Genomic DNA, 15,224 nt, shown 5'->3' on the forward strand with positions numbered 1-15,224 from the left:
AGTCTAGTCTACACAACCCAGTATAATTATAAAATAATAATCTCTTGTGAATATTTGAATCGCACTTTCCATGTGAAGTCATGCTTTTATCATTGTTTCTGTGAGTGATAAATTATTTAGGATAAATAAATAAAATATTTGTTTAATTTAAATATGAATAGTCTTATGGCAGCCTCTACTAGGTACTCCATAAAGGCTTTTTTCCCTTTCTATTATAGTATTTCTAAGACCTCAGAGAAATTTGGAATCTATAGACCCGCAGTTTACAATTCGGAGGAAAATGGAACAGTTGAGAGAAGAAAAAGAACTGGTGGAGCAACTCCGTGAGGTACCCAAGAAATATGATCTAATCGAATAATAATTTTCAGAATTGAAGCCACATTCTATACAGTTGACTCTTGAACAGCCTTGGGGGGTTAGGAATTCTGTCATCTGCCTCTTACACAGTTGAAAATTTGAGTATAATTTTTGACTCCCCCAAAAGTGCTAATAGCGCACTGACCGGAAGTGTTGCTGAGAACATAAACAGGCGATTAATACATATTTTGTATGTTATATGTATTATATACTGTATTCTTACAACAAAGTAAGCTACAGGAAAGAAAATTTTATTAAGAAAACGATAAGAAAATACATTTACATCACCGTATGTATTTATTGAAAAAAAATCCTCACATAAGTGGACCCACTTATACAGTTTAAACCTATGATGGTCAGGAGTCAACTGTAGTTTTAAAAAGTAGACTTTGAAACACTGCAAACAGACCTAGTTTCAAATCTAGCTAGGTCACCTATTGATTATTTGATATTGGGCAAGTCACTTAACATCCCTGAGTGTCAGTTTTTTCTGTTCTTTCTTTTTTCTTTTTTTTTTTTTCAGTTTCTTCATGTATTAAAAAAAATAGTTACAATCTGCTGTAGAGGGGTTTTGTGAGAAATATAGGACATAATGTAAGTAGACTACTTAACACATATGTATAAAGCTAGCATTATTTCAACTCAGATATACTTTAAAATAATGCACTGTTATTTGTTTACTTAATAATAATCCATTAATTTAAAGGTGTTTATAGTTATCCTCACTTTGTATCCAAAACTGGACAGAACTTTTTAGTCAAGCATTTGATAGACAGCCTATCTGAGTTCCTACCAAGAACGACATCTTGTGCTAGGTGCCGTTGAAGAGTTCAAGCTTGGTGATGGCAGAGATCATGGCTAATGTTTGACCGCCTTTTTTTTTTTTTTTTACCTCAGAAAACATAGGGAGAAGAAAAGATCAATTTGTCTTCTCTTACAAATCTGCCTCTAGCTGCATTAGGATGGGCAGTAAATTTTGTCCTATAATTCAGTATGGAACTCTCCAGTATTTTTTACAAATAAGATCCAAACTGCTATAATGTTGTCAGAGCTGTGTGCTAAATTCTCATTTAATAATTTTCCCCAAATTACAAAAGAAAAACTCTGACTCCTCAACTTCCAATTTGAATATATAATTATTATTTTATAAGGTTTAAGAGGACACTGAATCATGTATCTCTACACATTTGTACATTTTATTAATTTTTCAAGAATATGCTACATTCTTTTAGAAATCCTTTGGTTGTCACCTTTTTTAAAATAGTTTTTAATTGAAAATATTATGGGAAGTAATCCTGATTGGATAAAAAGAGAATATAGAGAAATGGAGAAGAAAAATAAATCATCTTTTATCCCACCACTCTAAGATAACCACTGTTAATATTTTGGCTTCTACTAGCATCTTTTCTACACTTAAGTTTTTGAATTGTGAGCATCTCATATACATGCTGCTAAATAACAGGGATACATTCTGAGAAATGTGTGATTAGGCAATTTCGTCGTTGTGTGAACAACACAGAATGCACTTACACAAAGCTACATGGTATAGCCCACTGCACACCTAGGCTACGTAGTATACCACCATCATGTATGTGGTCATTCATTTACCATAATGTTCTGATTCCTCCACAGAGCATTGAGATGAGACTCAAGGTCAGCCTGCATGAGGACCTGGGGGCTGCGCTCATGGATGGCGTTGTCCTCTGCCATCTGGTCAATCACATCCGCCCACGATCTGTTGCAAGCATCCATGTCCCCTCACCAGCAGTTGTAAGTAACATTGCATAAAGAGAAACTAAGTTTTATATAAAACAAACTCTTTTGGGACAGTTTTGCTGGTTAAAGATGCCAATGGGATCACCAGGACCCTGCTTCAAATCCTCTCTGTTGGGCTCCAAACCATTAGAAGAAGAGCAGAAAACGAATAGATCTGAAGAAAGCAACATTTTCACTGTAAAAAAGGGAGACTATTTAAAATAAATATGTAAATTACAGAAAAGGAATTTATTTCGAATATAAAGCAAATCACGTTTAAGAAATTACTGGTTGAGGTGCTAACTTTAAGACTTTACAGACATAAAGATTCATTTCTCACAAAGGGTTATTTAATAGTAAGAAGTCTTTGACAAAACTTTTTTTTTTTGGTTGGTAGCTTCTCTTTTAAATGGAATCTCTTTATTAATCATTGGGGATTTTAGGATAGTCTGAAAAGATGTAGATTCTATGTAAAAGATCATTAGTAAACTGTCAAACCAGAGGTTGGTCAGCCAGTTTTTAATTCAACAATTCCTTGATCATTCACTTTCCTCAAGGGTACATTGGAAGTACTGGGGGAACAGTTGGAAAGGTGAAGATAAATCCTTGTCTCCTCTGTAGGGGAGATAAAGCCAGCATAGCATGTAGGATCCTCTTCCTCTATATCTCAGAGTGTGTTACCACCCGGAAGTGAAGTACAGAGTCAGCTTTATGGTCAGTCAGATGAGAGTGCGGGAATCAGGGATAAGCTTGTCTTTGAAGCCTACATAGGGATCAGACAAGTAGAGAGAAAGAATTCCTATTCACACTATTTACTGTTCCTTAAGCAAAGCAGGAAGAGTAGGTGCTAAGGATGTAGGGTTTGTATTCAAATTCCAGATCTACTCTTGCTTCTACACCTAGACTGTTGGAGTCATTCATGCTTCTTGCCTTCCTTTTTAAAAGAACTAATAGTGAAATATTAAAATTTAACAGTAAAGCTTTTAAAACTTACATATAAGAATTAAAATGTGTGAATCAGATGTGCCTGGTATCTATTCCATACCTTGGAAGTCACCTAGCCAGGATCAACTCTGTTGCATTAAGTCCTTAACATCTATCTTGTTTAGTGCTGTTTACCTTGATGTTACTTCTTTCTAATTAAATCCATTGCTTTAACGGAAAGGAGTTTAGTTGGACTGGTGAATTTAACCCTTCATATAGACATATATTTGCTGATGGGAAAAGGTGATGCTTATGGTATATTTTTAGATGAACTAAGTAAGTTATACAAGAGTATGATCCCTAAAAACTGTGTGTGTGTGTGTATGTATGTATCTGTGTGTATAGGTATACACATACAGGCACATACATACATATGCAGAAAATTTTGCATATACACATACATGCATATATGTATAGATACATATATGCAGAAATTCAGCATATAGACATGTCTGTGTGTGTATATATATGTATGCCTTTGTATACACAAATGTACACACATGATATCTGGAAAAACATAATTCAAAATATTAATAGTTCTTATCTCTGGGTCGACATTTCTGGATAATTTTTTATTGTCTCTATTTGCTTATATATTTTTTCTCCAGTAAACATGTATTACTTCTGTCATTTAGAAAACTTAAAATTTAACCTGTCATTAAAATGATTTCTTTTAGTAATGTATTATTTCTGCATATTTGCATTTATAGCCCAAGCTTAGCATGGCCAAATGCAGAAGAAATGTGGAAAATTTTTTGGAAGCATGCCGAAAATTAGGAGTACCAGAGGTAACATCAAATTTGCCCAAATAACCATGTTTTAGTAAAGATTTTATTTAATATATGTGTTTGAACCCATGAATAGATTTACAACTTTGTATATACCTTTTAATCTCAGTCTTTCTTGAGGAATGATATCGAATATGTTATGTAAAATTTTAGTTTAAATTGCTCTATTGCAATGAAATAAAAATGGCTTAAAGCGGTATGGCCAATTCTGAAGAAAAAGGGGAATATAATATCTTTAAGGTTTTGAAATAAATGTGTAATTCCAAACTTGAAAAAAAATTTAGTCAGCTTGATTCCTTCTTCCCAGAGCAGAAGTTGCTGAGGCTTCATTGAGCTTTCTCTCCGGTTCATAGGGCAGAATTTTGGAGCTTATAGTTTTCCTTATCCAAAGCTCTTAAGCAAAACAGATCTGTAGTTGACAACTAATTTATTAATTTTCATTCTCTGTAGTTGCACTTTGGGTATGTAGATCAAAATAATCAGCATTGAAAATATTAATTATTGTTATTATTATTAATCATTAATCATTAATAATAATAATGTTTGTATGTTGCTTTATAGTTTGTTAACTGTTTGCATTTATATTTTCTCCTTTAGTCTGCTTTAGACCCATTTGGCAAGTCTCTATGTCCAGCCCACCTCTAGTTTGCTACTTTTCTTTCTCGCAAGCTAAGCCTCAGCCTCAGCCAATTTGGCGTTTTTAAAGACTTTGCTATTAGTAACATAAAATGGTTTCTTAGACAAGAGCCAGTCTACTCAGAATTTGGGGGTAAGTTGAGAAGTTTATCATCATTGCGATAAACAGAAAGGGACAGAAATTCTATTTCTTATCATTTCTTCGATCTTTTATATGTTCCAGGGATAAAGCAGCTACACACTCTATCATGAGACACTTTTTGAGTACGTGAAGGAATTACATTTCCATGTAATTCTAGTCAGTGACAGGAGTTAGATATTGGAATTGAAAAAGGCTTCCCTCCCCCACCTGCCCACTTCCTTCCTTCCTCTCTTTTCTCCCTATTTTTCAGTTTGATGAAATTCAAAGATGAGGGCTTAATGGTGAATTTCTAATCTTATTTGAGGAAACAGAGAATTTTTAAAGTATCTTTAAGTCAGAGCCGTAGTATCAATAAAAGTAGCTTACAAATTCATTTTTTAAGAGTGTAATCTTTATATATGGACTGAATGTCTTTGTGATCAATTCAGATGTCTTTCAACAATGTTAATCTGTGTTTCTATATAGTATGTGTACATTTTGCTATTTCATATACATTGGTGACTTCAAATATTTGTGAAAATTACACATACCTTTTTTAATAATTTGATTCTGTAATGGGCTAATAATAAAATTTCCCATGTGTGAATCAAAACTTTCATACCTGGTCAGATGGCAAATTATTCATGTCTGTCCTAGAAAGCACTAATGAGTTATGACCTAATCCCCTGTGATATTTTTAAACTCATCCAAGTTTTTTGGCTTATGATAATACAAAATGAAATAGAAATGCTCTTTACCAATTACTGTGAATAAATATTGATAATTATGATTTTCTTTTAAGGTGGACAAAAAGAAATTAAGTTATCATAAAAAATGCAGAGAAAATTTTATTATAATTTCTGAATTATGCCCCTAGCACTAATTAATAGGCAACTCATAATTCCTGAGAATATTGAATTATAAGGAGTAAATGAGCTTTTTTTGCCAATATCCCACTTAACTATGCTTACTAAGAAATATACCACTTAGGCTATTTTTGAAGTTGTTTTTAAGATTTGAGGTGATTTTCAGTTTTGCATTGTGTATATGTACATGCAAGTGTGTGTGTGTGTGTGTGTGTGTGTGTAAATATATATTCATCATGATGAACAATCCAGTTACATTTTACTGGGGACTAGAGTTACATTAAGTTCATTGCTACTTAAAAAAGTCTGCTGGTTAGTTTTAGTTAGCAGTTGAACTTCTTGAATGAGATATGTTAAAAGAAAGATGGAATATTGTAGTGGAAACCAGAAATTGCCAACTGGAAGGCAATTGGCGAATCTTCCTGTATACTCAAAGGAGCATGCTTTCATCTCTAACAGAATGGATGAGGAATAAGTCATTGGAAATGAGAAAGTATTTTCATCTAGGAACAGGATACTAATTTGAGGAGAAGTGGAATGACTCCCTCCCACTTAGATTGTTACATTTATTTTACTTCTTAAAGAGGGTTGATGTTTTGAGTGTATATGTGGCACACTACAATTGATGATATGCACTAAAAATATAGTTATATCACAAGTCTAGTTGCAGAAATTCTCCATTTGCAATTATACATTTAAAATGACTGGTATCTAAAAACAGGCCCTGTAATGTTACATTTTCTTATTTGCATCAGAGTTAATATTTGGGTAACAAAATAGTCATTGATTTCCCAGTAACAAACAGCTAATTCCTCCTAATTTGCAAGTTTTTCCTGTTTTCTTCTCCATCTATAACTTATCTACATACACACACCCATAAGCCACAGAAATCTTGAATTCTGTCATTTTTAAGCTAAATATCTAATTGATAATAATACATCATCCTCTAGAGACTGAAAAGTCACAGCTGTGCTCTCAGCCTAAATTTGTTGCCCTTTATAATAGAATCACATTTTGAAACTACAACCCAAAGTCAGGGTTGTCAGCTTATATAATTGTTCATATGGATGGAATGTGGTTGCTGAGCAGATTTAGTTAAATTATTACATATAAATTAATTCAATGGGATGGAAGCAATTTTAAAATTGTTCCAGGTGTTGTATTTTCTTTAGAAGTCCTCATGGAGACATTCCCAGGTGTCTGCCTTGGGGTTGATCAAGGTTCATGAAGCATTTTATTGTGGGCTTTAGTAGGGCGGTCCCAGTGTGGCTTACCTATAAACGTCGTGTCTCCAGATAGGCTGCATTCAGAGTTGCACAGTGTAAGCAGCTCAGTTGTTTGCAGGTTAGAGTATGTAGACAGGTAAGGCAACTCTAGACCTGTCTGTTAATTGCGACATTTAGATAAGGCCGGATCTATACCCTCAAATATTAATTAAGGGGCGGGAATCTTAGACAGGATTGGAACAGTGGACACCACTGATAGAAAGGAGATGATGTCACAGAAAGAAGTTGGTGATGGGATTCTGAGGAAATTCTGTTAGAATGACAGCAGGCATATTTGCCATTAACTGTGAGGGATTCTGGGATGAGGAAGAGGTTTATTGAGGACAATGCCAAGGAAATATTGAAATGGACCAGAAATGGTACTCATCGGCAAGGTTCTTTTTTGGTATGGGGACAGTGTTTATTCGGATAGTTATTTCGGCATAGGTCACTTCCTCTACTGCTGCCCATTTCTTGGATTTTTGTGTTTGTTTTTCTGTTTGGAGCCACTTGCCCAACTAAAGGGACACAAATTGAATAAACCTGGCCTGGGAGGAGTGTCTGTGAGCAGAGTGAGGGAATGCACAACGGTATGGGTGAATCAGACCCACCTGTGCTGTTACTTAGTTATGTGCCCTAGGGCGAACGCCTTAAAATTAGGAGCAGTTAACCATTTACTGAGAACATCTTATACATGCATCATCTCAAATGCTCACTGTTGAGAATTTGAGGTAAATATTTCATCACCACACGGTGAAGAAACTGAGGTTCAGAAGAGTTAAAGAATTTCCTAAGCTTGTACTCAAAGCTGGTAAGCAGCAGAGCTGGTGCTTGAACCCAGATCTGCCAGCGTGAAGAGCCCCCCTCTTCTAGTCACACAGAAGCTCTCTGTGACTGAGTTCCCTGCTCTGCGAAGTACGGGTATTAGACTTAAGCAGTGGATTTAAACAGCATACTTCAGAGCCCTTGATCCTTTGGAATGGCCTACAGATCACTCCCACTCACTTGCTTCAGCCAGAGCACTTTCTCTTTTGCCTATGGTATACATTGGATTTTCAGCTAAGGTTTCTTTTTGGGAGGGAGAAAGGGTTTTATTGAACATAGTTTGAAAATCACAGGACCCGTAAGGTTTCTTTGAGCTCTGATATTCCATGAAAGCTGTTATGTCCTGCAGCTCCACAGTTGCTTTCCTCCCTCATCAGTTGCTGAGCTGTAGGAGTCACACATCATGGCACCCTGGAAAATCTGGGGATTGGATGATGTTGCTGGCACTGCTATCCCATTGCCCCTTGTAGTGTTGATGCCAGTGGTCAGATTTTGCAATCGTCAGTGGCCTCTGGTCAAGCTTCAATTTGATCTTGATGACAGGCCTACCTTTGGTGGGCTTCTAAATGTTTCAGGATGTATTCTTTGTTTCACGAGAAATCTCACTCCAATTAAGCATTGGGGTCATGGGGCTCTTTGTGGACATACTGAGCCTTCTTTTGCCTTTTCCAAGTCAGCTTGGCTATTCCTGGCCTCTGACCTTGATGTAGAAGTTTTATGGTTGGCTGTTGGGGGTTTCCAAATTGATCCAAATTTAGGGCTATTTTTAAATTGTCTCAGGTGGAAAGAAATCTCTGTTTTATGAAGCATCAAATTAGAAAGTAGATATTTATTTGGTTCACTAGATAAATTTTTCTACTTGATTTTCAATAAGTAGCTTTAGCTTCAGACATCTATAAGGAGCAAGTCCTTAATTTAACAAGTTTGCACTCTTTATTTCATTTCATTTTTTAAATATTTTTTCAATTACAGTTGACATGCAATATTATATTAGTTTCAGAAGTACAACATAGTGATTAGACATTTGTATAACTTACAAAGTGATCACCCCAACAAATCTAGTACCCATTTATTTGACACCATACATGGTTATTACAATATTAATGACTATTTTCTTTATGCTGTGCTTTACATCCCCAGGACTATTTTGTAATACCAATTTGTGTTTTTTAATCCCTTCCCCTTTTTCACCCATCCCCCAGCCCCCCTCCCATCTGGCAAACATCAAAATATTCTCTATCTATGACTTCGTTTCTGTTTTATTTGTTTATTTTGTTCTTATAGACTCTGCAAGTAGATGAAATCATATGGCATTTGTCTAGGTTCATCGCTGTTGTTGAAGGTGGCAATATTTCAATCATTTTTTTATGACTGAGTGATATTTCATTGTATATATGTACCACCTCTTCTTTATCCATTCATCCATTGATGGACACCCATTTTACCTCCATATCTTGATTATTGTAAATAATACTGTAATGAACATATTGATTCACATGTCCCTTCAAAGTATTGTTTTGTGTTTCTTTGGAAATACCCAGAAGTGGGATTACTGAGTCCTTCTTTGACTCTTCTTATAGCTTTGTTTTAAAGTCTGTTTCATCTGATATAAGTATTGCTACCCCAGTTTTGTGTGTGTGTCTTTCAATTTGAAGTGAGTCTCTTGTAGGCAGCATATGTAAGAGTCTTGTTTTCTTATCTGTTCAGCTACCCTATGTCTTTTGATTGGAGCATTTAATCCATTTACATTTAAAGTAATTGTTTATAGATATCTAGTTATTGCCATTTTATTATTCATATGTTTTTATCTTTTTTCTTCTTCTTAAAGAAGTCCTTAACATTTCTCGTAATACAGGTTTGATGTTGATGAACTCCTTTAGTGTTTTCTTGCCTGAGAAGCTCTTTATTTGTCCTTTGATTCTAAACAATAGCTTTGCTGGGTAGCGTCATCATGGTCGTCAGTCTTTGCTTTCTATCACTTTGAATATTTCCTGCCAATCCCTTCTGGCCTGCAAAGTTTCTGCTGAGAAATCAGCTGATAGTCTTATGGGAATTCCCTAGTAAGTAACTGCTTTTCTATTGCTGCTTTTAAGAGTCTCTCTTTGTCTTTAGCCTTTGTCATTTTAATTATGATGTGTCTTGGTGTGGGCCTCTTTGGGTTTATCTTGTTTAGGACTCTATGTCCTTCCTAGGTTTGTATGTCTATTTACTACACGAGGTTATTTCTTCAAATGGGCTTTCAATTCTTTGCTCTCTTTCTTCTCCTTCTGGTACCCTATGATGCAAACGTTGGTATACTTGATGTTGTCCCAGAGGCTCCTTAAACTATCCTCATTTTTTTTTTTCTTTTCTGATTGGCTGTTTTCTGCTACCTTATCTTCTAAATTGCTGATTTGATCTTCTGTTTCATCTACTCTACTGTTGATTCCCTCTAATGTATTCTTTAATTCGTTTATTATATTATTCATTTTAGTTATGTATTCCTATTTCTAAATGGTTCTTTTTTATGTTTTCTAGCACCATTTTTATGATTCTTAACATTTTGTTGAAGTTCTCACTGATATCATTGAGCATCCTTATAACCAGTGTTTTGAACTTTGCAACTGGTAGATTGCTTGTCTGTCTCCATTTTGTTTACTTCTTTTTCTGGGGCTTTGTTCTGTTTTTTCATTTGGGACATTTGGCTTCCCATTTTGGCTACCTCACTGTGTTTGTTTCTGTGTATTATGTAGAGCTGTTGTCTCCTGGTCTTAGTAGAGTAGCCTTATGTAGTAGGTGTCTTGTGAGGCCCAATAGCACAGTCTCCCTGGTCATCTGAACCAGATACTTCAGGTGTGTACCTTGTGTGCATTGTGTAGTTAAGCCTTGGTTGCTGTTTGAATGTCAATGGGAGGAACTGACCGTCAGGCCGATTGGTTTTGAGGACTGGCCGTGACTGCAGTGGATTTGCTGTTGTGCAGCAGTTCTCAAAGATTTTTTTTCTGTAGTTTAATTGTAATTTTGATGTGGTCATGGAAAAGGCCAGTGCACAGTTTATTCCTTCTCCTCCATCTTGACTGGAAGCCTCCATTTCTTCAGACTTGCCCTCTTTAGATGAGGAGGGAACTTAGACTAGAAATGCACTTTGTTTTCTAACCGCCCAGCCCTTCATATTCATTTTGTTTCCAGAGGGAAAATGGAGAAGAGGATTAAGGGCAGAAACTCGATTGACAGTGGTAGACATCTTGGCAATCCAGGCCCCATCTGCCTGGGCAGCACAGGGGCCAGGGATCCTTGCAGTAGTATAGAAGGTGGAAGATTTTATTTCTGTGCCACAAGGACAGGTCACTTGGTATCCCTCAGCTTCTGCATCAGCCAAATAGAGTACATTCAGATGCTAACAATGATCACATTGATATAGTGGAAATATGGCTAAGTCTAGCTTTCAGTAGCTTTCATATTTGCATTTTGTCTTTTATAATAAGATGTTATATTTGAAAGTAATACTAACAACTTTCCTACTTTACATCTGTTGTGAGGGTTTAGGAAAAAATACATATGTAACTGATCTGAAGTTTTTTTTATTGGAAGACATTCTATAAATTGAAGCCATTGTACGTTTTCGTTTTTTGAGAATAGGAGAAATGAGCCTTATGCCTCTTTTTCTTCCCCAAATCAATAGCTTTAGTATCAATTTAAATCATAACTAATGAGTACTTTTGGAGGGAGGCTGAGATTCTTCTTACAAGATTTATTTTAATTTTCCATTTATATTGGTTAATTCTGAGGTCGAATAATCAGGGGTGCAGACTGACGTGTTTATTATTTTGTTAACATCAGTTTTTAAATTCGTAATTAAAAAGAACCAGTTTCTAGCTTGTAAAGTCAGTCACATTTCTTATAAGTAGTATACGCTTACCATTCATGTAAGAATCTTTTCCCGCTGTGTGTTTCCTGGTGGCAGAGTGACTTCTGGTCAGTAGTCTGACAGCCTTTCATATGTGTGTGGTTGAGGATAAACATTTTAGAAGCAATATATTCAAGGAGTTTTAAATTACATTCCTAAATAAATTAGCTTACCAATATTAGAGTTATCCTCTAAGTTCGTAAAATTTACAATTCTTAAATATTTGGAGAAAACTCTGGAAACCCTTTTCCACCTCACTCCATTTTTTTGTCATTTAGGGCTTTAAATTTTCAGATGACCGTGAACATTCTGTGCTATGATATTTTAGACTAAAAAAAATACTTTGTAAGCATACTGACTTTCAAATTTTAAATTATATTTAAATAAATTGAATATATTCTAAATTTCTTAGAATTAAGACTCAATTACACTCTGAACTCCTTTGCCAGATTCATCTATCTTTCTGTTTGTGTCTGTAATATTTGGGGAATCTGAGCCAATCTTTAATAGTGATCTCAGTTACACACTGACTGTTGCTTCTAAGAGAATCCGCTACCCTCTAGCAATTGTGATTTCTGTTCACCATAATGAGAATTAGCATCTGCACTTGCCTCTAGGGACTCTGACTGTATTCACTGTGTTTTTTAAATGCCTTGCAGTAATTACTAATGCTTTGTAAATACTAGTGAACTTTTGCCTCTTTAAATTTCCTTTCTTTTTAGTATTTTCCTATTTTAATTTTATGGAAGAAAAAAACATATAAGCTCTAAATCCCTATAATTAAAGACTGAAATTTGGGAAGCTCAAAGGTCAGAAAACTCCCAGGTTTCCCTAGCAGTTTCAGCCCCGGTTCCTATTGTAGCATCTTTGCAGGGGGTTTGTGAGTCAGCTAGACTCAGAGCATGGCTCAGAGGACCACAGCGGCCCCCATTCCACACTTTAGGGCGACTCAGATTTTTGCCTACCAGACAATCTTAGATCCATGCCTTTCCCTTTAGAGATAGCGATTTAATTTAAGCCAGTCACCATGGACTGTGAATCTAGCCCCAATGCACTTTAGTCTGAATTAAGCCTGTGATCTATGGTAGCATGAAATTATTTCCAGGATAAGCAGAATAGTCTGTGGTGCCTACCTGCGTGAGAAGTGTACACTGAAAACTGCAAAGGTGATCTGACTCAAGTTCACTGATGCAATTGCTGGAGGTCTGGGAAATGTATTGAAATATATACGGAGATAGAATGATTTGCCTTTAACCTGGAAATACCACTTTTGTGAAAATCACATTTCCGTCTGTGGATGCCTTTTGTCTTGTGTCCGCTTTGCTTGGATTTCACTGGTTAAGCACAGCATTGCAGCGGAGAACTCTTAGATGTTTCCCCATCTGTTAATCCTTGACTAGCATCTCTCTCAGTGAAATCCAATCTATGTGTAGCTGTTTTAATTATTGGGAAAATAACAGTGGTAGCTTGATTCCTCCAAATCCACTGGAAAAAAATGACACCTAATCTGAATAGATAGAACATGATTTATTATACTAAAAACCTTTTATTGAGTATCTCTACCTTCATAAATTAAAATGAGAATTTCATCTTATTCAACCCACTCGATATTGTAGTATTCCTACTTACCTGAGGGCATCAAGATAACGTCAGAGGACACAAGCAAGACAGAACTCTCAGGATCTTTCAGTTGCTCCATGATTTGCATCTGCTTAGCCATGAGGCTAAAACAAAGGGCAATATTGTATCAAAGTATGTTATAAAATATATATTCTATATATTTTAAATGCTTTGCCTGATTTAGAAATAAAGCTGCATATATCACAAATATTTTCAATCCTTGTTTAATTTGGACACAAAGCTACAACTTTTTTTCATACTGACATATGAATTATAATCACTGTAAATTTTAAGCTGTTGTCATTCCCAGTTCAGGAATTCAGTGTATCAGAAAACTCTTTGCTTCCTGACAGTAATAGATATCTGGAGGTCAACTCAGAAGAATAAGCATCTTATTTTTGCATTTAGTTGATAAAATAGGAGCTCTGCCTCCTTATATGATGACCATAAAGTAGATAAAACGTGCATGGAGATTTGTGCCCCAGCCCAAACCATACTTGTTTAGTGGTGAAGAAATTTACAAAGCAATCCTATGTGAGAATGCACTTTTATTCTAACCTCACATCTAAGAAGCTGCCTCTAGATTTTTGGTTTATGTGTAGTTGCAAAAACATGACATTTAATTTAGTTTTTAACACATGTAAGGACATAATTAGAACTAGCATTCTTCAGAGCTTATCAGTAATCCCAAAAGGAAAATAAATTAGGTGTATGTATTACCTTACAGAGAGAAAAACTTTCTATTCATTCTTCATAAACCAGGGTTTAAAAAGCATTTAGAGAACTGTGAGGAAAGATGGGGATTAAACTTTAAAGTCTTATATTTTTTCCTTTGCTAAAGTTAAGACCTAGAGGTCCCAAGTGAAAAGCTCTTATTTTTATGCCATTGGTGAACACACTATACCACTTGAATATTAAAACTGTTTGAATGCCAGAATGATATATAAATTGCAGAACTTTCTGTTCCTCAATAGTAAGATTATGGGTGAAGGATATCTTTGCATAAAACACGTTTGGTATGCTACTTTTCTTTTCAAATAAATTTTTTAAATCTTTGCTGGAGCGGATTTTACCTGCTTGAAATAAGAGGTTACTCTTGCTATTTGCTAGTAACCAAAAATGTGTTTCTTTCCAGCTGTTCTTCTGTGTATCTTTAATTGTATGCACTGTCTCTTTCTGTTCTGCTGGCTGCCCTCGGAATAGGCTGACCTCTGCTCTCCGTGTGACATCCTGCAGTTGGATTTTCATCACATTCGAAAGACTGTTGACACTCTTCTGGCCCTCGGGGAGAAACCCCCACAACCAACTACTGCCTTTCGCTCCAGGGACCTAATAAGCTTTTGTCTTGTCCATACTTTCTTTATAGTGCTGATCTATGTCACTTACCACTGGAATGCTCTGTCCACGTAATGTCTGCATGTGCGTCCAAGCACTCTGCTCTGTCACCCAGATCCATTACGGGGTCCTTCCTTCATGTGAGCCTTTGCTTTGCAACTTCCATCCTTGTTATCTCTCCAGTAGTCCCTCGAGTTTCAAAGCTGAACATTTACAAATCAGATTTTCCAAAAGCACAAACTTTATAGAATGCAGTTCCCATTGAGTAACTTTTCTCACTCACTGAAAAACAGTGACAACAAAGTGTGTTCATACCTCACGCTTCCTCATTCGCACAGTGCCCGCAGCAGTACTGTGCAGTTCCTTTTCTCTGTCGAGCGTCACTGTGCTGACTGGCATGGAAGAGAGTTTCAGAACAGGAGCAAAGGGGATTTATCATATGGAAATTTTTCTTTTTCAGTGTTTAAGTCAAAACCCACTTAATTGAACTATAGAGGGACCACTTTGCAGAGGAAACAGAAAAATGGCATTTGGGCCCAATTCAGTCTATACAAATCTTACTAAAAGCACCATTGACCACGTTGAAAAATACCATCTGGAGAATGACTGCTTGCCTGGCCTTTCCATTGGATTCCTCCCTTCTTTCTGCAGTGGGAGCTGTGAAGGGCACCAGGGAAAGTTGCCACCAGCTTCTACCCTGGACCAGGCCCTCTGCCCTGCAGCATGAGACTAAGCTGTGCAGAACAGCGCTGGGCAAGGAAGGGGCCATTGCTGTTAGAGCACCAC

The 15,224-nt window shown here is 36.1% G+C and overlaps 1 protein-coding gene across 1 annotated transcript in view; it reads left to right on the forward strand.

Moving 5' to 3' along the window:
* Positions 1-15,224, forward strand: part of LRCH1 (leucine rich repeats and calponin homology domain containing 1) — a 179,489-nt gene that overhangs the window by 155,508 nt on the left and 8,757 nt on the right. The window contains exons 16-18 of the mRNA XM_039839339.1: positions 219-328; positions 1,990-2,127; positions 3,807-3,884. Coding sequence (XP_039695273.1) covers positions 219-328; positions 1,990-2,127; positions 3,807-3,884 — 326 coding nt within the window. The remainder of the gene's footprint in view (positions 1-218; positions 329-1,989; positions 2,128-3,806; positions 3,885-15,224) is intronic.

Source organism: Pteropus medius, unplaced genomic scaffold, assembly GCF_902729225.1.
Source record: "Pteropus medius unplaced genomic scaffold, Ma_sr-lr_union100, whole genome shotgun sequence".
NCBI lineage: Eukaryota > Metazoa > Chordata > Mammalia > Chiroptera > Pteropodidae > Pteropus > Pteropus medius.